At 31.6% G+C, this 26,667-nt stretch overlaps 1 protein-coding gene, 1 long non-coding RNA gene and 1 pseudogene across 3 annotated transcripts; 1 reads left to right on the top strand and 2 right to left on the bottom strand.

Moving 5' to 3' along the window:
• Positions 1-1,098: 1,098 nt before the first annotated feature.
• Positions 1,099-11,034, bottom strand: LOC128180508 (steroid 17-alpha-hydroxylase/17,20 lyase-like). Of its 2 annotated transcripts, XM_052848633.1 has the most exons (12): positions 10,884-10,976; positions 8,671-8,713; positions 8,063-8,236; positions 7,814-7,891; positions 7,570-7,668; positions 6,124-6,217; positions 5,878-6,033; positions 4,978-5,189; positions 4,603-4,731; positions 4,398-4,502; positions 3,597-3,728; positions 1,099-1,940 (listed from the first exon to the last, which is right to left on the bottom strand). In XM_052848633.1, the coding sequence occupies exons 3-12, from the start codon at positions 8,199-8,201 to the stop codon at positions 1,585-1,587; spliced, it is 1,500 nt and encodes a 499-aa protein (XP_052704593.1). In that variant the 5' UTR covers positions 8,202-8,236; positions 8,671-8,713; positions 10,884-10,976; the 3' UTR covers positions 1,099-1,584. The 2 variants fall into 2 exon arrangements, with proteins under 2 accessions (XP_052704593.1, XP_052704592.1); XM_052848632.1 differs by lacking the exon at positions 8,671-8,713 and having other exon boundaries at positions 1,100-1,940; positions 10,884-11,034.
• LOC128180514 (uncharacterized) lies at positions 10,315-20,874 on the top strand. The gene is made up of 4 exons (XR_008243235.1): positions 10,315-10,635; positions 15,716-15,848; positions 20,261-20,360; positions 20,752-20,874. It is a non-coding gene; the product is annotated as an uncharacterized LOC128180514 (long non-coding RNA).
• Positions 14,664-22,465, bottom strand: LOC128180512 (steroid 17-alpha-hydroxylase/17,20 lyase-like; annotated as a pseudogene).
• Between the last annotated feature and the right edge of the window lie 4,202 nt (positions 22,466-26,667).

The following is a 26,667-nucleotide window of genomic DNA, read 5'->3' as shown; positions in this document are numbered from 1 at the left end:
ACCGTATTTCACCGTACTAGGTTCACGTCTAAACCTAGCTGAGGCAAAACCATTCCCAAATTCTCCTTCGAATTTGGGCCGTTTCCGCCTGCAACAGGGGCTACCTTTTTATGGATGAAAAAAAAATAATGTGTAAGATGTCTGACTATTCACGTTTTGAAACAATGCGAGCTAGGTCATTTTTTGTGATGTGTGTTGTTTTTTATGGGAAGAGGGGTGATAAGTTCTTGGCTTGTAGTCTTGTGCTTTTCAAGCACACGTGTAACTTCGACGTAAAAAAAACTCTCGTGCCTTGCTTGTGTTTTTGATACTAAATTGGAGAAGAAGTGTTGTTTTAAAAAATATCAAAAAGATTTTCGCAGAAGTTTGTTTTGAATTTTTAACTTGTATCTAAAGATGCGCATTTATGGTAGGGATATATAGTAAACTTTAATACTGTAGTGACACCTGCAATACATACAAGGTCTGCCGGAAAGGCCCGAGAAGTTGCCATTGGATGGAGGAACTGTTTTCACCAGCGTAACAGAGGTCGTATTAAAGAAAACCCGTAGCCATGTAATAGGGTACGGGTTCTTTAAGAAAAATTGAACTCAGATAGAAAACTTTTAGTATATTTTCGACGTTATCAAGCAATATTAAATTGGCAAGAAGTTTTATTTCATATATACCAATATAATGGGTATCACATAATAAGCGAATTCATTTAAATATCTAAAAGTTATATTTAATTCATAGCAATGTTGAATCTTACACATTTTTACTGTTACTAAGTGTTTTTATTAATGCGTTATTTGTCCATACTGCACATAAATTAAATCATTAATAAAATCATATTTGCAAATTAAACGAGGTAAGCTGGTATCATTTTATAAAGATTATTACATATATTTACTGTAGTATTTCAAGTAACTCGACAGTTTTATTTTTTTCATAAATAATAATCAAATCATTGGTTTTGGATAACTATAAAATTACATATCAATGCAAATTGAAAGAAAAATATTTCTGAAATATTGCATACAGGAAACAATTTTATATATATAAATTCTACATTTTTATATAAAACATGGTGTTCATAACTGTAACACATTACATTTAAAAAACTCAAAACCTTGATATTGTACAATTATTCCAATTATTACTAAACACATAAAACACAATTTAATGCATATAACATCCATTTTTTCTCGAAATAAATCATTATGACATGGCTTTTGGAGCACCCGTATCCGATATAATTATAATAATGACATTTAAATGAAACTTATTGTTAATTTAATACTGGAGGAACAAATGCATCTGCATGCAGGATAACTTGAAGATAATTAAGTTCCCCCTACTGCATAGTTATGATTTTTACAGAGTACGACTTCTCCATGATACGACTTCTCCAGCATCCGCCAGTAGGTGGCGGTATATAGGAAATGCGAAAACGAAAGTGGAAGTAGGCTTAGAAATCTGGCGACAAAAAAGCGCTGCAGCTATGCTTAGCGCTTTAAAAATTGCATATGTAATAATCATCATCATCCTACATCGTGCAAATAATGTACACGTACAATTTAACTAGTCCATAACCATGTTTGATCATCCAGATCTTTCTTTGACCACGATTTTGTAATCAGATGTCATTTCCATACCAAATCCCTTCATATGACACTCTAAATTCGGCTTCACGCCCTCTGGGAGACTTATTTCAAATCGCTGTAGAAGATTGGCACATATCAGTAGGATGTCTGATTTGGCCAAAGATTCTCCCAAACAAACTCGGCGTCCGACAGAAAAGGGAAGCCAACTGTCTGGTTTGGTGGGTTTCATTTTGCCGTTTTCATCGAGAAAGCGATGTGGGTCAAATTGTTCTGGGTCCTTCCATTGTTTAGGGTCATGGTGAAGCGCCCAGTAATTGATAAGTACAGTGGTGCCTTTTGGAATATCGTATCCCCCTGAATCAGAATAGAAAATGCTTTATTGCGTGTTTTGAAATTTCAAAGTATTGCGATTAATTTTAGTTGAAAATTTAAAAATGGAATTCACATTATTAGAATACAAACATCATTATTTCGAAAGATCCCTTTATTAAAAAAAATTCGAAATGTTGATCATGAAAACTAGAAAACTGACCAGTCAGGAAGGGCCCCGCTATGACAATCAATATAGAGAAGTGAAAAAAACTTTGAATTCCATACTCTTTATATATATATATATTAACAATGATGAAAAATAAATGCCCGGCATAAGATTTAAAGAACTGCAATATATAGGATCTCATGATTTGTAGTTGGATATGATTTTCATCCAACAATTAAAGTGTTAAACTGAGGGGTAAAAATATAAGGGTGCAGCTCATGGAATGAGAGTTTAATTTGATTACATTTAAAAAAAAAATCAAAATTATAAGTAACAACTGTATTTTTAAAATTTCAAGATAATTCCTGAATGTCCAAAAACTCTAAATAGTAACCTTGTATCTGCATAAAACAGGGATAACCTCATGTCTTATAAAAAAATAAATTAAATGTGTATTTAAAAAAAGATTTAAACAGGTGTTTTATAAAATGCAAGCCTTCAGTGAATGCAAATACATTGTATCACCCAGGGTTGACCTCAACTTCAAAACAAACATCAGTTGCAGACAAAGGTGTTCATTAATCTTCATATGACAGATAGAGATAAGCCTCTAAATTTTCTGCAGCAGGCAAGATAATTAATCCCAGGGGAGTAATTGTTCTGCTCTCTTATCCTTTTCTTATAAATTTACAATAAGATTTTTTTTTCAGAAATGACAGAATGGGGTTATTATCTGATTACCTGTTAAAATTAACAGCATTAAGGCAGAAAAGCATAAAATAAATAATTAAAAAATAAAATAGTGAAAAAGGATATCTTAATAATTATATTAAGATAATATATATCTTGATTTTAGAATTCAATAAAATTATCATAAATCATTGTGTACGGTATATTAACCAAAATAAAGTATGAATATTATATTTTAAATCCATATTTCAAAGAATGTACACACTACACATCATTCAAAATTGACCTTAACTTCAAAACAAAGTTCATTTTCAGACACAGGCAGTGCAGTAATTAATCTCAATGTGACAGATAAAGATAAAGCTTAGGATTTTCTTCCTGTGGAAGGTTAATAATCCCAAAGGACAAATATTGCACAGCCTTCCAAGTATACAATGGTAACATTCTCAGCAGTTATCTCTCTTTGCCCATTCATTCTTATGCATAGTTAAGGAATCTACTGCACCACCCAAGCTCCAAATCAAAAGACATAGAGAACCAAACTTAGCATCAAAATATTTATTTCTGTCTACTGAACTACCATACCAAATTTGAACTTGATTGGGCAACCATAAAAAAAGTTATTAGAAAAAAACAGAAAATTTGTGGACGGAAGAGTGACAGACGGCAGACAGAAGGACGGACAGACAGAGTGATTACTATAGGGCACCCGCAAATCCTTGCGGGGCCCTAATTAACAGATATGCCTGCATAATTAATCAAAATTGATTCCAGATCTTAGATAAATCCATACATGAAAAAAATAGTAGAATTTCAATGGAAAAGAATAATTTTATTCTCACCAACTTGTGAATCACAGACTGTCATGTGTGGAATCCCAAAACCAACAGAATTTGAAATTCGCATCGTCTCAAATATACAGGCCTCGGTGTAATCTAAATTGCCTCTGTCCTTCATTGAAAGTTGCTTCGATCCTACAGAAGTTTACAAAGTTTTATAATACTGTTTATGTGTTACATAATTTATTTTCAATTCTATAATTTTATATGTAATGTCATGATAAAAGAGTAAATTTTAACATTATACCACAATTGAAGAATCTAACAATTTGGTGATTTTTATATCATAATTTTCTGAAGCACTGATTTTTTCAATCAAAAGATATTCACAATATGAAAGCACAGCGTGTGTTCTGTGGTGGAAAGTAACGGAAATGCCGAAAATATTCAACCTTCTAAAAGATGACAAGAAATAGTAACATACATGTACTAATAACTTATTACATTCTTTGACATGTAATACTTCTTCAATGTCTTACACTATATACATCTATGCCTATCATATATGCATATAGATGCAGATATATTACAATATGTAAACATTACCGACAACAGATTCTACCGGTACCTCAATTTTTTTTTAGAGGTCCGTGTTCTCTCTGCTCCCGTTTTATGGTTTTCATTTGGACTTTTTATTTTGAACATTGTCCGTTTTCACCACATGTCATGATAAATAATTTATACAATATCTTGAATTTTTTTTTTTATAAAATGTAACTTATTTTTTTCACTGCAATGTAATCAAAAAACCCCTTCAGTCTTTTAGATTATGTATATTCAATATGTATTATAACTATTATTTACCAACAACTCTGTCAATTTCCTCCTGACATTTTGCTTGGGTTTCCGGAAATCGTGTCATGAAATAAACGAACCAGTCAATAAGGAAACGAGTAGTGTCTGCCCCCGCTATAGAAAACAATTAAAAGATAATTCAAGTATAAGTTATGAAAAAATCCTTCTAAAGAAAACTCCTTGAACAAAGATTAAAAATAATCAAACAACGAACCAATGAAGATATTAGATATTGTCTGAACCAGGTGCGTGTCATCCAAGATCTCCAGGGCCGCCTCATCGCCCTCATCCTTCGCTTCCTGTTTGGCGATAAGCATGCTGTCTGTAAAGTCCCTGTTGACTCCTGTAATTGATAGTGAAATCTTAATGCAGAGTCTCGTGTGGATGTATATGTAAATATGATATATTTTCACTCAGGCCAATGGAAGTTAAATCTAATTTTTTTAAGTATATATTTTTAATTATATTATTTATACACATACAGGTACATTTCGGTTGTTTTTTTTTTGTTTTTTTTTGGGGGGGGGGGGTTAAGGATTGGGGTTTGGAGAGGGATTAAGAAATGTGGTAAAGACTTGTGATTTATCACCTGGCTGGAAAGTTTCTTTGTGTTCTTTCAAATTCTTCCGGAGAATGTTCAGCACTTCTTCTGTCAAAACAAGCATTTTCTTCCATTTAGCCGTCGTAAAGATGTGTCTCAGATACGGAAATACGTCTTCAAAGAAACCCGAACCAAATTTCTCCAGCAGATCATTGTCTAATTTAATAAATCTTTTCACCTCCGGGTCATCTACAGGACGTCTTATGGAAATAAAGAATATATAAAAAGGTTATAATTTTGTCTATTTTTTTTCCTTTATAAAATCATTATATATATGATTTCAGTTCATGAAAATTGACTTTAAAGTAAATAAAAACATTCTTTTACCGATGTGAAAATTCTTCATAATTTGAAGAAAGATATTTTCAAAATAATATCTATAATTTTTCTTCGCTCTCTTTTCTGCTTAGTAAAAGTTATGCAAGTTATCTTGCTTAAACAGTCCAGATTATCTCAAACGATGGAAAGAAATATATTGGCGAGAGGCATGTGGAAAATTGATTTATCTCAATGTTAAACATCCTTTTGCATTTAAGTATTTTAACCATTTTAATCAATACAGATAAAGACATGAAGTATGTTCTACAGGAGCTTAATTTATCTGTTACGTTGGATAATTTCTGAACTAACGTTGTCATTATATTAAACATTAAAAACACATTTTTATATTACATTTTACAAGGTATTCGAGTAAAATGCCAATATGCTAAAATGACAATATTATAAGTTGATATTGTATTTATACTAAATTCTTGGATCGACTATTTGGTCGTTTGTTATTTATGCAGTCACTCATCCAGTTCTATTTTTTTTCAGCAAAAATATAAATAAAATAAAAAGTTTAATTTTTTCTGTTTGTGTCGAAGCAAAAGGTTTAAGAAGTCTTACTTTTCTCCAAAACATATTGTGTACAGTTGATGAAAAATTATCAGATCCATGTATTCTTTGAAAACGAACGGTCCTTTCTCTTCGGCCATCTTGTCCAAAAATTTATTCATATTGTCTTGAATCATGTTTTCCAATAAATCCCCTTGAAGATAATTCCTAAAAATTGATTGTAGTTGAATAAAGTAAACTTAGTAATCATTTTTAAGTCAATATTCATGATAGGAAAAAAGTACCGGTGCAACTGACCTTAGGGCCTTTCCGACTATTTTCCTATGTAATTTCCAGGAAGCTGAATAATTAGCCAGGGTTATATCCTTTCCTCCTTCCGTAAACACATCACCTGAAATGACAGTTTTGACATTTGTTTTATACTATTTACATTGGCTTTAAAGAATATTTTTTAAAAAGTCACAAGTTATAGCACAATTCCACCCTTTCTCTGATATATTTGCTTTTTGAATAATTATTTTTACCCCAATATTTCATGATTGCATGCTGTGATGTTATTTTTTAACTAAAAAAAGTAATGCGCTAAATTCCAATGTATTCAATTAGCAATTAAAATCAAAATTAAAGATTATAGGGAAGATAATATTTGCTGTGCATTTCTCGAAAGGATGGTGTGAAATACAATCCCCAGTAATTTTTTTTTTAGGAATTTATCTTTATCTTGCAGGTACTTAATTTTTGATATGTTTACTCATATAGAATCCTATTTCTATTCAAAAGAACCAAACATATGGGAGATATGAATCATTATTTATGGTAAAGATACACTGTTTACATTAATCTTAGTAGATGTTCTGCTCCGGTCATTAAAATTGTAGTACACATGTGTGTCACGTGACATAGATTTCAGTGGGTGCAAAATCAATTATCATTTCAGAGCATAAAACTCATTAATATTTGTAACTCAAATAAACTATCTAAAAATTTAAAACTAATATAAGCAAAAATTAAACATCCCACACGTAACCTTAGTTCTTTTTTTTATAATGTACAAAAAAATTAGTATACGCAAGCCTGAAGTGTGACTTAAAATTGTCTTAAGATTTCTACAATATAACTTTTAAGATTGCCTCGTGAAACAGAAGTGATAAATCTTATGACTACCATAAATCAGATCTTATGACAATCTTAAGATACTAGTATGTCTTATTATAGGTCTTACGATAGTTTTGTAAAAACCAGCCCTGGATACAAAATTTAAGCACGCCTCGACAAGCAAACCAAACTGTAACGCTGTTAGTAAAACGATAATAAATCCTTCATATACATATCGATTATTCCACCAAGATCCAACCATTCTATTCATTTTCATTCACTGAAAGGACAAGTTCACAAACCAGAACGAAATTCACTGTTACAGGGTGTGCAAAATCATTGATAATGTGTCAACCTTAACATTAAAAAAACTATCCAAGCTACCAACACAAATCAGAATATGTCACATTTATTCACTCTTTTCTTTAAAATAATCGAAAGCTTGGTAGATCTCCTATACTTAATTGCATAAAAGGGGCTGTTTTCATTTGTTAAGGGATATCATCCTTTACCCGAAGTTTAGTTGTACGTGTATGTCGTAAAAGTACCATATGTAATTTCTTACGTAAACTTATATAGCAAAAGATAATCTATAAAAAAAGGGGGGGGGGTCTTTCTTTTTTCATTCATGATACAACTGTCACGTACCTGATGTAATCTGTGGTCTTCCAGCAAAATCGGTCTTTTTCGTTACCATTGCTTCCAGCACAGAGTTGATGTCATTTAGAACAACCCAGGTTTGGGGACCTTTCCAATAAATGTAAAGAATACATTTGTAATTCCTAGATTTTATCAATGTTAATCCATTTGTGAAACAATTCATAATCAAAGGTGTGTGTAGGTGTGTGCGTGCGAGTGTGCTTTTTTGTGAGTGTTTGAATTTTATACACACCAACAGACAGCCGGATTATAGGACCGTATTCCTTTGCAAGCGCTGCGGTTTTTAAGTGAAACTCAGGCGATGAATAAACTATAGGAAATAAAATAATATTTGAACGCTTGCTTGTTATTCATAATTCTATACGTCCTATATTCTATGTACAAATAAAACGATACATGGAGCGTATAATAGTTAACGTTGAGATTTATTTTGAAAAACAAAACTTGTTATCTCTCTGAGTGAAATTAAACACATCGTTACTCTTATAATGCCCAATAAGTGGGATACACCATGGTCCAGGTGGCAGACGATACCGCATCCGTTTGATGACGTAGTACACAAAAAGACCAATGCTCATTCCCGCCAAAATGGTCTGGATGTTGATGGACAACTTCAACATGATTAGCTACTTTAATCCCTCTTTTGTGTGTTATTCTACAAGGAAAAAAAACAAACTCATTTTAGTAAGAAATACATGCATTTTCATATAAATTACCTTAGCTGGACAAATTTTAGTTTTCAAACACATTTGATGGGTCATGTAGATTTATATAGGAGATGCTATAAACGGGAAGTGTATGAAATCGGACCATAAAATTGATTACTGGTTTTATAAGACTTAAACCATGATATGGTTGTTAGCAGTGTAAATCAATTGTACTTTCTTAAAGGTCATCCAACCCTCAGTCCCAAAGTACTTTTTTCATCATAAAAATGTTATTCGTGCTTAACTTTTATAAATGAAATAAAGAAAGGAAAATAATTGATGGTGTCCATGCATTTTTCAAAGTTTGCCCACGGTGGATAAAATGAATGAATATACAAGTTGAGATCAATTTTTTTTTTAAAAGTAGTATCGGTGGCTTTACCTATAATTATGTAGTAGATCTTAGTGAATCCATTAAGCCAAGCCTTTCATTGAATACCTGATCATAAGATTAAAACTAGAAGACTAATTAATTAAAGTTGTTTGTATGAAAGGCAGATTAATGGTACGAATGAAAAATATATCCGGATAATTTAGAGTTATTGAACATGACTGAGGATCGGAATTCGTTCAAATTTTGGTTGATTATGTGCTCTTTGTAACGTTCAACCCAACTAATATTTAATACTCATATCTATTGATAAAAAATAAATACTGTAATACAGTGTACTATAATTTCTGAAGAGAAAATATTTCTTTTTTCAATCAAGCATGTCGTATGAATGTTTGTTAATATCTGATTCAATTATATATTCTATATATTAAGCAGGTTATAAAATAATTGTCTATTGTGATCGGAACCTTTTAATATGAACTTTAAATTGAGCAAACACATGTAACTTTCTCTATGTATCATCTACAACGATTGCTTTACGCTTTTTTCCCCATTAGCCATTGCTTTTTTGCATTGAAGAATGTTTTCTTGCACTGAACAATTCGTTTTCGCACTGAACATTGCTTTTTGCATTGCACAATGCTTTAATCACATTGGTCAATATTTCATGAGCTTAAAGCACAGGGGCATCGTATCCGCTCTACACTCTATGACATATATAAATAATACACAAGGGAAGAATCGATTATCGAAAGTAGGACACGATTTGTAAAAAATGTAAAAAAAAAAACAACTTACTTGACAAAAGTTACGCAAATCCTCCCACACAATGTTGCAAATGTTGTCAAAAAACACGTTCACATTGAAATATTCCTAATAAAAAGCGTTTTTATCTCATTAAAACCGCTGTCCGCTGCAGACATTCAATCTCTTCGCCCAAGAAAAGATAACTCTGTACTTTTTCTCTATATATGTTCAGTGATGATAGTAGAAATTTCGGCGGTAAACTGTTAAATGTGTGGGGAAATGTTCGTCTTATGTACCTACATAATAACATTCGTTCCGATATATTTGGCATGTACTTTAATTACCGTAATTAAAATGCAATTGTTTAAAAACAAATATATTTCCTATCATTTAATCTTTTGTAAAATGTAAATATACTAGTAATTTGATATTGACAATTAAAACAATGCTGAGATTCTTAGGCAATGACAATTAATTTTGAAGAAATGGGTTGCAAAGACAATTAATGAATTATGAGTATTTTAATTATTGAATAAGAAAATAGTTAAAAAAATTATATGTCAACACCAAAGTAGTTTTTCATTAACATTTCTGAGAATAAGAAAAAATATTTAAAATTAAATACTGTTTCAACACCTTTTCATCATCATTAATTGTTCATTCTAAAATTACTAAATATTTTTCTTCACTAAATTTAAACTATGCAAGTCTCTTTCTTCTAAATCAAATGGTCTTGCTCTCGTGGTCAGTATAAAGTAATTGCAGTAGCAGGTCGAACAATTCATTGTTCTCAAATTTCCTATCATTATCTTTAAGACCACAAATATATACACCATAAATATATACATTGTGACAGCAGATCTACATTGTATAAAAAAAATATGTATATATTTTGACATTTTAAACTGAATTCTACTTATCTATTTTAAAATAAGATTGTCCATCATTCAAAATTCACCCCTACCCCCGATGCAAGTTCGGATCTGCAGATGTATGAAATTATTTCTTTGTTTTGTTATTGATGTTTCGCGGAATTTTACAATACATGTATATCATTACTGAACATAGAGAGTCCCGAGAGATTTCGGATGGCGAAAGTACAGAGTTATCTTTTCTTGGGCGAAGAGATTGAATGTCTGCAGCAGACAGCGGTTTTAATGAGATAAAAACGCTTTTTATCGAGTTTATTAGGAATATTTCAATGTGAACGTGTTTTGTGACCACACTTGCAACATTGTGTGGGAGGATTTGCGTAACTTTTGTCAAGTAAGTTGTTTTTTGACAATGTTTACAAATCGTGTCCTACTTTCGATTTTTCCCTTGTGTATTATTTATATACATGTATGTCATAGAGTGTAGAGCGGGTTCGATGCCCCTGTGCTTTAAAGCTTGATTGTTTTCTCGTATATTTATACAGAGTTTTCTGTTAGAAGAGATCAATGTAGTATAAAATTGTCACGATTTTCTCGCCATATTGAAGGCAAATCACATAACACGAGTTTGTGTGTACCTACCTTATCTCTATATGAAACTTCGCCTACAAGTACCCTTTTCACAAGGCCTCAAAAACAGTCGAGAGAAGACTGGCAATGCCTGTCTGATATGCGCGATAGACCTTTTGCTGAAAGTGCATGCGCAGAATAAATCTAGAGCACTAACCTAATTTAGCTGAAATCGAGTGCACCAACAGATGATGAAAAATATTCAGAGTTTGTGTGTAACATTACAGACACGTAGCATCGTTTTTAAAATTGGGGGGCCAGACACGTCCAAATAAAAATCTTGACAAGCATAAACAAAAAACCCAACTTTCCAAAATCTTCAATATCCTAATGCTTGATGGGGGGGGGGGGGGGGGTGGGGGGGGTGGGGGGGGGGAGCTGGCGTAGTATATCTATAACTTCAATTTCACTCTTAATTTCCTTATTTTCATTCCTACTCCAACCCCCAAAATAGCTAACGTTTTTTGTAATTGATATATGGACAGTATATCTTTATAACCTACGATGTATATACCTGTAGATGCATTAATATTGAATGCAAATAATACTGAAAATCGAAGCCGATTAAACTCACTGCTACTAATGCACAATCATAAACGTAATTTGTGAATCTCTTTTTAAAGTGAAGATTATGACGTTATTGATACATGGTTTTTAACTACAAGAATGATGACACATTAGAGTTTAGACAAGTCTGCAATTCAAACTGAATTGATAAATACTTTCTAAATACTGGATACAGAAAGTGTAACATTATAATACATGTACATGCATAGAATACATTATATCGCGCTAAATTACAAAGCATCGCGAAATGATTGAAAACAAAGAAACATTAATTTTGTTTTATTACCCCTAAAATTTATTTTAATTGAAATGCTCAATGACAAAGAGCGACAAAGGTCAGAAAATTGGATGTAAACATCAGTATGACAACTTGTAAATTTACACCGACCAAGTAAATTCAAAATTTTCAATATGATAAAAGTAATAAAATAACATATATTGTGGACTACCTAATTACTTAAAATGCTATATTGATTATTCTATTGAGCACATTACACAAGTCGTGTACTTCAACCAAAATAATACCGAGTAAGTCCACTTTAAATTAAACATTTGTACATGTATTACTAGTATGTGGATGAAACATTTTTTGACACTTAATAACACTCTTTGCGCTAGTGTCCCAGAAAATCATATACACTTCACCATTTTTTGGTTTCCCGTTTAATGTTTTATCTATTTTTATAATTTAATTTCGATATTATATTTTTTGTCCGGTAAATTTTTGAAGAAAAAGGACTATTATTTAAAAATTATAACCTTTGTGTGAAACAAGAGTTTATCAAATCTTAAATATTTTTAAATAAAAATTATTACAATTGCCAGTTCCTATAAAATTGTTCTTATTTTCACATGCTACATACACCTGTACATATCAAAAGTAATAGAAACAATTTTATGCATGTGCAGTGCTGCGTTGTCAATGACTTATGTTAAAGCTATAGTTTAAAGTTTACGCCTCTAGTTACGCCGCTTTATGAAATGCAAAATACGCCCGACTAAGCTTCGGTGTAAGTCCTCGGACTAGACTAAAGTTAGGCCAAAAATTTTAGCTCCATGAAACGAGCTCCAGAAGGCTAAATCGATATTCGAAATCTGAAATACGATATCGAAATTCAATATCAATGTATTGTTTATACAAATAGACAAATTTGTGTTAGTTTAATAAAGGCTTCCTTCCTTTGTAGTTCGCTTTTTATTAGACTTCTAACATTCAAGTTTTAGTGATTCAATCAAAATACACAAGTAAACCATTTCATACATAAAATTTATAAATCTCATCTGTTTAGGTCCGTTTTTTCAAACACTTAAAATCTTATTTGATATTATAAACAACCATTTAAATATTGGATATTTAGGCATCTATAACTACACGTACAAATGCAACCGTGTCTTGATCTATCAACTTATCCTTAAAGTCTAACTTTACTTTGGTATCCAAATTAACCGGAACTTCCCTGACACTTACCAAGATACTAGTAATCAAATGCAACTGAAGTTAACTTTTAAGTGACGTAGATTCTCTTTATAATCATCAATAATATATGGAGAGATTTAAAAACATATGATAGGTGTAGGGAAATATTTTCAAGGATTTTCTTGGTTAATTCTCAAAACTGCATGTGTTCGAAGAGCATGACTGATTGCATTACCATTTGAGAGAAGATACAGTCTTAAAAATCTAGTACATTGTAGTAGTTTGAGATATGGGAAGTGTCGGATTTGCTATGAATTATTTACATTTGATTTGCATGTAAAATAAACTACCATTTCAGTCGATTTCTAATTTCCAATTCGATGAAAATCGGGAAAAGTAACAGCAGAATTTTTTTTTTTATACAATTTATAAATACATGTATTACTGTATCCGAAAACAAACTACGATGATAAGTTAAAACATAATTCTAAAGTGTATTGTAACTAACAGCATTTAACACATAATGATTCAAATCAAAAATGTAAAGGGACGACACTCGCCGTCTCAGATTTATAGGGGGTCGATTTAAACAACATTTATTTAGAATTGAGGATTATTTACTTGACCCACCGAACTCTGGCGAATTTTAGGTTGTAAATAACTGATCTATTTACTTACATATGTATCTCTATCGTCTGACAATAGTTTGTACCCAAAATAACCGAAACGTCCTTGATACATGTACGTGCTCGGTTAACTTAATCGAAATTAACGGAAGTTTGTGACGTGAATTATCCATGTAAAATCACATATAATATAAAAATTTAGATATTGAAAAAGTTGTTCCACACTTAAATAATTTTCAGACCATTTAATAAACATCGGAATCTTCAACTTGATTAGTTACCTGGAACAGTATTAAAAAAAGAGAACATTTTGTCACCGGCAGTTTTTTTCTTTCAAATTGCATTTTTCCAAAAGAGAACTCGCTTTTCTTTTGATTTAGCCATTTATTAACTTCATCTACATCTGCATTACTAAAAACATCTACATTTTCCATGAGAAAAGGTTTGGTGGGATCTGCCTTAGATGAGTTGAAATATACAGGAATTTTTAAATTGCTGAATGATGGTATTCCTATCATGATCTTTGAGGAGTGTGTACAATATATATATATATATATATATATATATATATATATATATATATATATATATATATATATATATATATATATATATATATATATATATATATATATATATATATATATATCAAAACCAAGGTAGAAGTTGCATAAATACAGGCATGTTAAAATCCTCAGATTGCAGGAGTACATGTTCATCAGATATAATTGGTTAGAAATTTTTGTTAAAGGGTAAAACCATTGATATCGCTTGGCTTTTATATGGACAGTTTCTAAATATTTATGTGTAAATTGTAGAGTTGTTGTGTTCGGTATGAATTATTTTACATTTGAATTACAAGTAAGATAACTACCATTTCGTTTTATTATACTTTCATTTTAAATACTGAAATCTGATTGGTTAAGAGGCAGTTGATAATCAGTTTTATTACCCTCGGCGTTAGCAACACAACGGGTAACACAAGGAATTGTTACATGCGCGTACGGTTCGCCGTAGAATTCACGTCATTTCTATATAAAAGCAGTAAAAAATCTCTAAAATTAAGACATTCAGTATAGTATAATAAAATAAATAGTGCCTCTTTGGGAGGATAACAGTTGAAATTGACACCCCTCAAAAACTATTGTCAACCTCCGCTTCGCGTCGTTTGACAATGGTTTCCTCGGGGTGTCAATTGCAACTGTTACCCTCCCGAACAGGCACTGTTTATATACAGTCCTAACTCCAATGTGTTAAAAAACGAGAAAAATAACAATAGAAAACATGTTTTGTTAACAATTTATACTTAAACCCAACAAACTACATTGTATTATATAGGAAAGAATAGAAAATTTGAAAAAAATAACTTTCAGAAATTCTGATATGCGTTGTAACGGAATGTATTTAACACGTAATTGTTCAAAAACATTCCATATTTGGTTCCACAAAATGATAACGTAACAACATTTAGATATAACAAATATGATAATACTACTGCTGCATATTTCGCAATCAATCTAAATACTTTTCTATAACAATTTGACTGTGGCTGTAATACAAAAAAGATCGCAGGCGCCATTATTCTTTAATCTCTACTTCTCTCTTTCACCACGATTTTGTAATCGGAATTTAGCTCTACACCAAATCCCTGCATATAATATCATACTCTAAATTGGGCTTCACGCCCTCTGGGAGACTTATTTCAAATCGCTGTAGAAGATTGGCATACATCAGTAGGATCTCTGGTTTGGCCAACGTTTCTCCCAAACAAACTCGGCGTCCGGCTGAGAATGGCAGCTAACTTTCCGGTTTTATAAATTTCATTTTACCGTTTTCATCAAGAAAGCGATGTGGGTCAAATTGTTCTGGGTCCTTCCATTGTTTAGGGTCATGGTGAAGTGCCCAGAAGTTAATTAATACAGTAGTGCCTTTTGGTACATCGTATCCCCCTGAATCAGTAGATGAAATATTTTAAAACGTGTTCCAAATTCTCAAAATATTGTGATAAGGTTTAAAGCTTTCATATGAAACGCCCATTATAAGAGAAAAAGTTTCCTCTTTTCTGAAGATTCCTGATTTCAAAATATTCAAATGTTGATCATGAAGAAACAGGTAAGCTCGCATAATTGTTCAAAATGTTTTCAGATTTTAATTAATTGAATAAATAAAGTAAATTAAATAATAGAATTTCAATGTGAAAGGTTAATTTATTCTCACCAATTTGTGAATCACAGATTGTCATGTGTGGGACCCCTAGACCAAGAACATTTGAAAGTCGCATCGATTCAAATAGACAGGCCTCGGTATAATCCAGTTTGCTTCTATCCTTCATCGAGGGCTGATGGGGACCTGTAAATGATTCCAAAGGTAATTTATATTTTTCTTTAGCATAATGGTACTAAAATCCGCTAACAAAGCTTAAGACCTGTTTCTCTTGGTTTGATTTTTTCTTTGCAAACTAAAGTTGGACGATTTCTAAATCGTAATTTGCTGAGTCACTTTATTCACAAGATAGTCACACAAGGAAAGCAGAGAGTTAGTTTCATAATGAAGAGTATCAAAATTGCTGAAAATATCCAGTCTTCTATTCTTCCAAAAAATCACAAGAAATTGAGTTTTTGCCTCTCAGTTAATTTGATACGCAAGGGCATGCTTTATACGAACAGTTTGTACGGCGGGGCAAGCTACTGACAAACACGTTGATAAAACAGGACCACTATCACCAGTTTCGAATGAAGTCATATTTTCGTACGTTCTGTAGTCGATACAACGACCTTGTCATCGAATATAATCTTTCACTACGTCGTTTGCTGATTTTTCATACTTATTGTTAGACCATAATTAATCACCTATTTGCCTACGGACTTTTCCGTTTTTCCCGATTACGACAAAGAACAAACGGCAGGTGTGACCGGTCAGCGGAGGATGCTCACTCCTCCATCGCACTTTATCCTACCTCTAACTCTTTTTAGAGGTCTGTGCTCTCTGCTCCTGTTTTGTATTTTTTCTTTTGGACTTTTGATTTTTAACACTGTTTGTTATCACCACATGTCATGATATATAATTTATACAATATCTTGAAAATTGTTAATAAAGTTATTATTATCACTGAAATGTAATCAAGACACCCATTCAATCTTTTACACTGGGTATATTTAATATGGATTAATTACCAACAACTCTGTCAATTTCCTCCTGACATTTTGCTTGGAATTCTGGAAATCGTGTCATGAAATAAACGAACCAGTCCATTGTGAAACGAGTTGTATCTACCCCGCTATAGAAAAAAGAAAATAATTATTCCAATGTTCATGTAATACTTCCATATATACATTGTATTTTTTTCAGTAAAATTTAAACATAGCCAAATCGTGTTAATTTTTTTTATGATAGAAGCAAACTAAGACACAATAAAATAGTAGTTCATGTATTGTATATATGAATATTTAAAGACTAATAAAAGACGAGTAAAGATATTTCAATTCAAAAGCGGATCATTATTTTGTGCAAACTATGCTTAAATTAAGTTCAAAACCTGTTGTTTGCAGAGATGTTGCTTTCTTTCCAAAACATTATTTTACTGTCATTCAAACTTACAGAAAATTTTATACCAAAATGCCTATTCTAACCCTTCTTCTCTCGGACCACAATTTCCTAAATCACTATTTATCTTTTACCTGTCCAACAAACCTGACGAAATGGTTGGAATATTTTCTTTAAAAAATATCTTTTTATATATAGAGTAAAAAATACTAAAACAACGAACCAAAGAAAATATCAGAAATTGTCTGGACCAGGTGCGTATCATACAAGATCTCCAGGGCCGCCTCATCGCCCTCATCCTTCGCTTCCTGTTTGGCGATAAGCATGCTGTCTACAAAGTCACTGTTTACTTCTGTAATTGATAGTGAAATCTCAATGCAGATTTTCGTGCAATCGGACATATGAATATATTTTCATTTATAGCAGATGGAAGTGAATTCTATTTATTTTTTAAATACTAGATGATATTTCGAGCAAGCGCGGAGAATATCAACTTACATACTAATTCGAAACAAATTATTTTGTTAATTTTCGGATATACTGCGTCCTTTTTAAAAACTTTTCTAGCCTATTTTTTAAAATTAGAATTTAAAATCAGATGGCTTGATATTAAGAGGAAGGATTGGGATAAAAATCAAAACTGAAAATAATTCCTTCCTTCCCAGATACAACTTCTCCTTTTTATTCTTGCATGATTTATTCATACAGACGCAGAGTTGTCAACACAAACTGTTCTTAGTTTACAATTCAATTTTTAACAAAAATAAATGAAATCTAAATACACGAGTGCATGCATGTTTATTGGTATACTTTAAACCTTCTGCGTTATCCTGTCCTGAGAAGATCTTTCTACTAAATCTAAAAGCGCACATTGAAGAAACGAATTGGCTCATTACATTTATATACATCATACGTATATCTCATACATGTATCTTTATTTCTCAGTAAATCGTATATAATGTATATTTTGATGCAAACTTTTACTGACTTAGATCCGCCAAATCGTGTCCACCACCTTACTCACATTTTTTTATATTTCGGTATGATTTGTCGCAAATAAAAGTATTTTAAAAAAATTAATTCCCCACTATTACTTATCATGTCAAATTCATTAAAAGTTTACGGAAATCATCTCGCACGTGTTGAAATATCAAAAAAGACCTTTCATTTTTTTAAGGGGGGGGGGGGTTAAAATTTGGAGGTTTTGGGAGGGTTAGGGAATGTGGTAGAGACTTATGATTTATCACCTGGTTGGAAGGTTTCCTTATGTTCTTTGAATTTTTTCCGGAAAATGTTCAGCACTTCTTCTGAAATCAAAAGCAATTTCTTCCATTTGGCCGTCGTAAAGATGTTTTTTCAGATAGGGAAATACGTCCTCAAAAAAACGGAACCAAATGTCTCCAGCACATCATTGTCTAATTTCATAAACTCTTTCACTTCCGGGTCATCTACAGAACGTCTTATGAAAATAAAGAGTATATACTTAATAATTAAAATGTATTTTAAATATATTCCAAGTAAAGAATTTTTTTATCAAAATGAAAATCCTTAATGATTTTACGAAAGACATTTTCAGTATCTATCTTTTTGTAAAAGTTATACAAGTCAAACATTTATCTGGTTAAAACAATCTTAATGAGAGAAATAAATATTTTGGCGAAGGACATTTTAAAAATGGGATAATTTGTATTTTAAAAAAAGAAATCGTTGGTTTTCTTAACCATATAAATCCGAAATGAAGTATGTTCTACAGAAGCAAGAGTTACCTGTTACATTAAACAATTTTCATACTAACGCTGTCTTTAAACATTTAAAACATATTTTAATAATCGTATCTTGATCTTATCAAGATATGCATGTAAAAAGATTATAAGAGGCCCAGGGCCACATCGCCTTAACCTGAATCAAATAGGCATCACAATAACAAAATCAAAATATCTTATTTATACAGTCACAGTAATCAGAGTTTGAATATAATAGTTTCTCGCCAAAAGTATGATTTGAAAGTTTTGTTTGTATGGACGGAAAAGGATTCAGGAGTGTTACTTTTCTCCAAAACATATTGTGTACAGTTGATGAAAAACCATCAGATCCACATATTCTTTAAAAACGAATGGTCCTTTCTCTTCAGCCATTTTGTCCAAAAATTTATTCATATTTTCTTGAATCATGTTTTCCAATAAATCCCCTTGAAGATAATGCCTAGAAATAGATTATAGTAATTAATTGTTATTATTAATAAAACCAAAATTTGTTATCATTTTCAAGTCAATTCAATATTCATTGTATGAAAAAAGTACCTTTGCAACTGACTTAAGGGCCTTTCCGGCTATTTTCCTATGGTATTTCCAGGAAGCTGAATAATTAGCCAAGGCTATATCCTTTCCTCCTTCTGAAAACACGCCACCTGAAACGACAGTTTTGATATTTGTTTTATGCTATTTACCTTCGCTTTAAGCAAATAAAAATGATAATAAATTTTAGCACAATACTGCTTTTTTCTGACAATTTTGCTTTTCTAATATTTTTACAAAAGCATGAAATGATTGTTGTGATTATCTTTAAATTATTATATATAATTTTAAATTATCTAAAAAAATATATCAAAAGATTAATAAAATGCATTATATATGAGAGATTAAAGTGCATAAATTAATAATCAAAATTAAAGTTTCTCGGGAAGACAAGTTTTCCTCTGCTTTTTTTTTCAAATTACCCAACGTGCATACATGTGTCGTATAAATGGTATTCGTAAGTTACAAAGGATATTTTTTAAAGTCAAAGCTAATAACACTGTGCTGGATAATTATGCCAATGCCAAGGTGGCACTTTTGCACCCGCTTAAAATGCAGTTTCGGGAAAATCCATACATCCCAAATGATAGACCATTGTCTAGAGAGTATATAACCACTTTTGTTTTTAGTGTGTTTTACCTGACAGGTGAAATATTTACCTTTAAAAACTAATATCCCATAGGAAATAATAATTCCCATAGGAGAAATGACTCTCCTACAGGAAATATTGACAATCCTACAGGATTTTCTACAAATCCTATGGTCTATGATATGGTCTTTCATATGGCATATTTGAATTATTTGAATGCAGCTTAGACGGGTGCAAAAATGCCACCTTGGCACTGGCATAATTATCCGGCACAGTGTTGAATCTTTAATGTATTGATTACTGTAAAAGAAAACCATTCATTAAAAAAAATCATTTTTCATTGCATTAAACAGCTGTCACGTGCCTGATGCAAAATGTGGTCTTCCAGCGAAATCAGCTTATCTCTTTACCATTGATTCCAGCACAGAGTTGATGTCATTAAGAACAACCCAGGTTTGAGGACCTATTCAATATAAATAAAATATGCATTTGTAATTTATTTTTTTTACATTTTTGTTTAAGTGAGTTAACTTACGTGTGTGCTTGGGATTGTGTATATGTTTGAATGTATGAAATCATTGATACACACCAACAGACAGCCGGACTATAGGACCGTATTCCTTTGCAAGCTTTGCGATTTTTACGTGAATCTCAGGCGATGAATAAACTAAAAAACAGGAAAGATAGTGTTATGTTCTTAACGTTTCTATTATATAAGATTAGAGCGTGCTTAATTTTATATAGAACTTTTAAAATAGTTACTAGTAGCGTTATGCTATGTTTTATCAAGACAAACCTGCTACATGTATCTCTATATGTGGAATGAAATTATTTATTTTTATAGTGTCCAACTAGTGAGATACACCATGGTCCAGGTGGCAGACGATATCGCATCCGTTTGATGACGTAGTACACAAAAAGACCAATGCTCATTCCCGCCAAAATGGTCTGGGTGTTCATGGACAACGTCAACATGATTGAATCTTTAATTCCTTTCTCTGTGTGTGTTATTCTATTATAGAAACAATCCTTTTTAGTAAGAAAAACATGCATTTGTATAGAAGAGATTTAGCTTTATACAAATACATATTGGTTTGCAAACACATTTTTATGCGTACAATGGTGATTAATGTGACGTAAGCTATGAGAAGTAGTGTTTAAAATCCGACCATAAAAACAACTAGGTTTTATAAGATACAGTTGTTAGCAAATTTAATAAATTGAACATTCTTTGAAATTTCATTTGATCATAATTATGTACTTTTGAAACTTGACTTAGAAGTCATGAAATGATCATGCTCTTTTTGCAAATTACACAATTCAGCTGGTTTCTTTGTTGGAACAACACATAGTTAGTCAAATTCATGACAAGATGTGTTACATCTAATTTTTTAAAACCAAAGGTTTCTAAACTTAATTAACAAAAACGATTAGAAATCACAGAAACTCTTTAAAATGAATAAAGGCCATTATTCAACCTTGTGTATTTCAGATTTAACTGATGCCATAATTTTAATTTTAAGTTCTATTTGGAAATATATTATTTTGAAGAAAAAAAATGACGTAGCAAGCAGTAAATACGATTCAAATCGTGTAAGAATTTCTCTATATAACAATATCTATCAAACATTTAACTTTAAAATTTGTAGTGTTTAGGCACAGTGTCGTAGAGTGTAAAACACTATCCCTTACTTGTGATAGTTCACATATCTAATTCCACTTCCTCTTGTATCTAATTTTTTTGTTTCAGTATAAAAAAGGCAAATTATTCGGCAGTGTAAGGGAAGAGTTTTACCCTGAGTCATGTTAATGTTTGGTAAAATTTTTAACGTTAACTTCATTGTCATCTAATACAAATTAAGCATAATTTTATGAGAAAATACTGCATTTATGAAAATTTTCTACTGATGAAAAATGAGAAAACGTTTTCTTTTTAAAATGACTAAAACCAGTAAAAACAATGAATTGTACAACATTTTCATCTAATATCAGTGAAATTGATATGGTATCACTTAGGACATCATTCAGTGACGAAGGTGTCTTATACTATTGATGAGTCAACGATAACTGTACGTATACTATGTATATATTGTGTGGCAATTTCATGTATACAATTCAATCAACTTGAAGGAAAAGGACGAGCAATTTCCATAATGAGGGAAGCCCTCCACAACAAAGCATATACAGTTATTTTTTTCATCCAAAATGGCCTCTGTACATAGTACAGGGAAACTCCAAAAGATAGCATATAATATATTATCAGTTTTTCTGACCCAAAAAGGCTACCGTACAAAAGATAATCACAAAGGTAAACTACAGATTAAAAAGCTTGCAGATTACATAACGCAGGTTCTCGAGGAATCGACGTACATTTTACCTACCTTATCTCTGAATGCATCACTCGTTTTCACAAGGCTTCAAAAAACAGCTGAGAGATGTTTTTATAGATTAGTGCATGCGCAGGATAAATCTAGTACACTGACCTTTTCTAGTTGAAAATCTAGTACACCAACAGATGAAAGAATAGCATTCAGAATGTTTTTTTAATAGTAAGTGTGTGTAATGACACCATATAACATGGAATAATTTCGTCATTGCTTTGCACAAGCATAAAACAGATAATCATGACGACCAAATTTTTTGTTGATCGAAAAAAACCCCAATGAGAATTATTAAGGATTTTTAAAAATATTTATTGAAAGGGGGATTACGATCTAATGATGCAATAATATTTATTGTGCTATTCCCTAATTCATTGATGTTTATAGAGTATATATTACGTTATAAATGTGAATTTCTTAGTTTTTACCTCAGTTACACATTCACTAATTTATGTTTTAAAACCATTAAGAAACATATTTTCAGTCTCCGCAAAATAATATTAAGTTAAATAAGCGTTGACTTTCTATATATGTTGAAATTATTCCATAATGATATATTCAAAGGATTGTTCTGGTTTTGTTTTTGTTTTTTACAACGATTAGATTTATCATAACCACTGTCATGATATATAAGTTCATTTTAAAAATTTAATCTCTACTTTTCCCGAAATTTGTCAATAAAACAACATGTAGAGGTCTGTGAAACGATAAACTGTGTTAAAAAAAATCAGTTGTTGAGTAGCATATGACAAATTTACGAGGACAATCATGGACCTTCTTCTAATATTCTTAAGATGCTTAAGTAAATGATTCATATAGTTACTATCTTTACTGTGGTAAATATATGTGTCCATAATGACGTGATAATAGTGACAATGGTCCCCTTTTTCTCGTGTTCCATGGTCATTATGTATTGAATACGTAGAAAATGATGCAGTTTTCAAAATTCTTGTCCAGAACAACCTTGATATTTGAATCTGATTTGCAATATTGATAGAAGAGGCCGAAAACCGACCAATGGTCGACTGTGGACAATCTAAAAAAACAATTGTTTGAAATCAAACCACTCTTATTTGATTCTCACTTTCTTTCACTAAAAATAAATGTGCACCGGTGCCTCACCCATGTTTATGTTAAGAAGTGCCCCAAAGGTTTGGTTATCGTAATTATAGCTTAATTAATAGCGTATATCTTAATAAAGAAACTGGAGTTTTAATCAGTGCCAGCATCATAAAAAGTTCTTATTTCAAACATTGGAAACCTAGCTGTATAGCCTCTTTTCATTCTTTGTATTCCTTGGCTTGCATTCTATGGATAAATCAAATATTATGAATTGCAAAATCAGGCATTTCATATACAATAAGGTGCACTGAGGGGGTTAATGTGCCATGCTTTGTAAGTTAATTCGCCACTGAATTTTATAAAAATCGTCGATCTCTTCGTAAAAAGAAATAATATTCCTTGCGCAGTATTTTGATAGACAACAGAAATAGGAAACGTGTCTACATAAGTATTTTCATTCACAATAGCTGTCAAGCATGCTACATTTAAGTCACTGAAAAAGATTTCGATCATCGATCGGCTGTCTGCTCTTAATGGAAATCAATACTTCATAGGCATTTTGTGACATATGATCCACATGTGTAATTACCTCCGTATGAGGATTATATATATATACATATATATAATCCAAAATGAGTGAAAGGTGATATCACACAGTATAAATAATCAAAAAAGAAAAAGGAAATGAACAGTTCCAAAGTTTCTATTCACTAGCGCTTTCTGGATTTACATCCTTCTTCAGGTGAATGTACATAAGATAACTTATGTACATTCACCTGAAGAAGGATGTAAATCCAGAAAGTGCTAGTGAATAGAATCTTTGGAACTGTTCATTTTCTTTTTCTTTTTTGATTACATATATATTTATATATATATATATATATATATATATATATATATATATATATATATATATATATATATATATATAAACGAATAAGTCCTTGGTATAGGTAACGATATAGAAAAAAGGTTTTCAGTAGACTATAACACAATAATCCATTTCTTTCAAATTTAATCCAGAGCGCTTTCGCCTGATCGGCTCTTCAGTGGAATTTAAATAGTAACAGAAATAACAAACGTTGACGTCGTTATTATGACGTCATAAAGTAGACAACGTCACGAACAGTGTAAACAATATTTGGAGATGACGGCAAATATTTTTTACAAACACATGTAAACGGAATAAAATATGTACAAATGATATTGTTTTAAGATAAGAGGTTAATAAAATGAAAGTCAATGCAGAATAAATAATGCAATTATCGACTAAGTTTAGGCTTAAAGAACTATGTGCGGTTTTATGCATTTTTTGCCCCAAAATTAAAGTTTTATAAAGCGCTTTAAAAATAAAGGTGAAGATAGTTAGAATCATATGAGAAATAAGGGTGCACAGTGACGTCATAATGTAAAAATGACGTCATGAATATTGCCTAATTTTGATAAATTGGTGTTTTGAAGCAAAATATGGGTTTTCCGATGGTTTTTCGACTGGGAAACATTGAGCGCAGGCTTGCTCAAGTACCATTTTTTAGTATAATGTGTATAATTCTCTGAAAGAAAACATATATTAAAATCTTACTTGAGCAGACCTGCGCTCTATACTTCCAAATGCAAAATTTAAAGCAAAAATGAGAATATTTTCATCCGTTTGCAAATTTGCGAGAATAAGGTCATAAAGTTGACGTCATAGATAAATAGCCAATGAGCAATGGTGGTTAAAATCAAGATTAAAGTGATAGGCGTCCACTGTACAATGATTTATGAAGATTTTATTTTTATACGACACTATTCAAAAATTGGTTAAAATAGGGGGCAGATTTTAGACCATACCGCACATAGTCCTCTTTTTATGAAATATTGTTCTTTTGCAAGTCGTAGCTGATCACTTTCCTCGCGTACTTTGTAAAATGGAAACATTATAAATCGGCCTCTCCTGCACACATCAAAATGTTCACTTCATGGAGTGTTACGAACAGAATGATCCCTTATCTGCTGCTTATGTACCCTCACACGGTCGGCTAATTTGGTCCCTGTTTGGCCAATGTAATTTTCTCCGCATCCATCGGAGGTCATGCAATAAATGATGTTTTTGGATTTGCAGTTCATATTAGAGTTGACTTTGAAAACCGTACCGTTTTTGAATGAAATTGTTTGTCCTGTTTGAATATAGGCGCAAGTCCCACATCGAGAATCCTCGCATTTAGAAACCCGAAAAATTTCTTTTGTGGAAGTAAATTTGGCTCTTATAAGAAGTTTTTTAAGGTTAAGGGGCTGTCTTCTGCTGTAGATAAGATTTTTTTCCTTTATACATGTAATATCCTTTAAAATTTTGGAATGATGTAAAACCGGTAAACAATGCCTCGTGGTATTGAAAATATTATGATTCCTAGGATTGTAGGTTACAACAAACGGGATCTCTGTGGAACTGTTTCCGGGTGTTTTCTCTCTGTTGAATTTTCGTAGTTCTGAAATTGGTTCTTGTTTTGCATTTCGTATGGCTTCAGCCACAAGACCGTTGTGGTATTTTTGTCTACAAAGAAATGTTTTGAGTTCCTCCAATCTTTTGTTTCTTCTTTCTTCATCTGAAACTATTGTGCAAATCCTTATGGCCATATTAAATGGTATGTTGCGTTTCGTATGAGCAGGATGACATGAATTAAAAAGAAGGTACTGGTGACTGTCTGTTTTCTTGTAAAATAAATCGGTAGAAATATTGGTATTTTCCTTAATTATTAATACGTCCAAGAAGGGGAGCTCTTTCTCATTGGTTTCGATTGTGAATTGAATGTTTTCATGCAGATCATTGAGTACTTGTGAAATTTTAATAAATCGTCGCGTGATCTGTACCAAAAAATAAAACAGTCGTCCAGGTAACGCTTCCATTGATTTTTTTATGTAATTTGAAAATTCATCTCCAAATATTTCATGGGTTTCAGCATACATTTTTTCCTCAAGAAAGCCTAATACCAAAGTTGCATATGTTGGTGCATTTTAGTGCCCATTGCAGTTCCTTTGATTTGTAAATAGTATTTATCGTCAAAAAAGAAATGATTGTTTTCAAGAATAAGTTGTAATCCTTCCAATATAAACTCTTTTGGAAATCTTTGGTCAATTTGGTGACCTTGCTTGTCCATCCAGAAAGAAATTGCTTCTAGCCCTAAGTTGTGCGGAATGTTCGTATAGAGACTAGTGACATCAAAGCTTACTAAAGTGGTGTTGTTTTCCACGGTTTTTGGTAAATGATTTAGAAAGTCCATATCGTCGCGGATAAAACTGGGTATTGTATTACATAGTGGCTTTAGAATGAGATCAAT

The sequence above is a fragment of the Crassostrea angulata genome, chromosome 4 (genome assembly GCF_025612915.1).
Source record: "Crassostrea angulata isolate pt1a10 chromosome 4, ASM2561291v2, whole genome shotgun sequence".
Classification (NCBI taxonomy): domain Eukaryota; kingdom Metazoa; phylum Mollusca; class Bivalvia; order Ostreida; family Ostreidae; genus Magallana; species Magallana angulata.
This window is presented reverse-complemented; position numbering and strand designations above follow the sequence as displayed.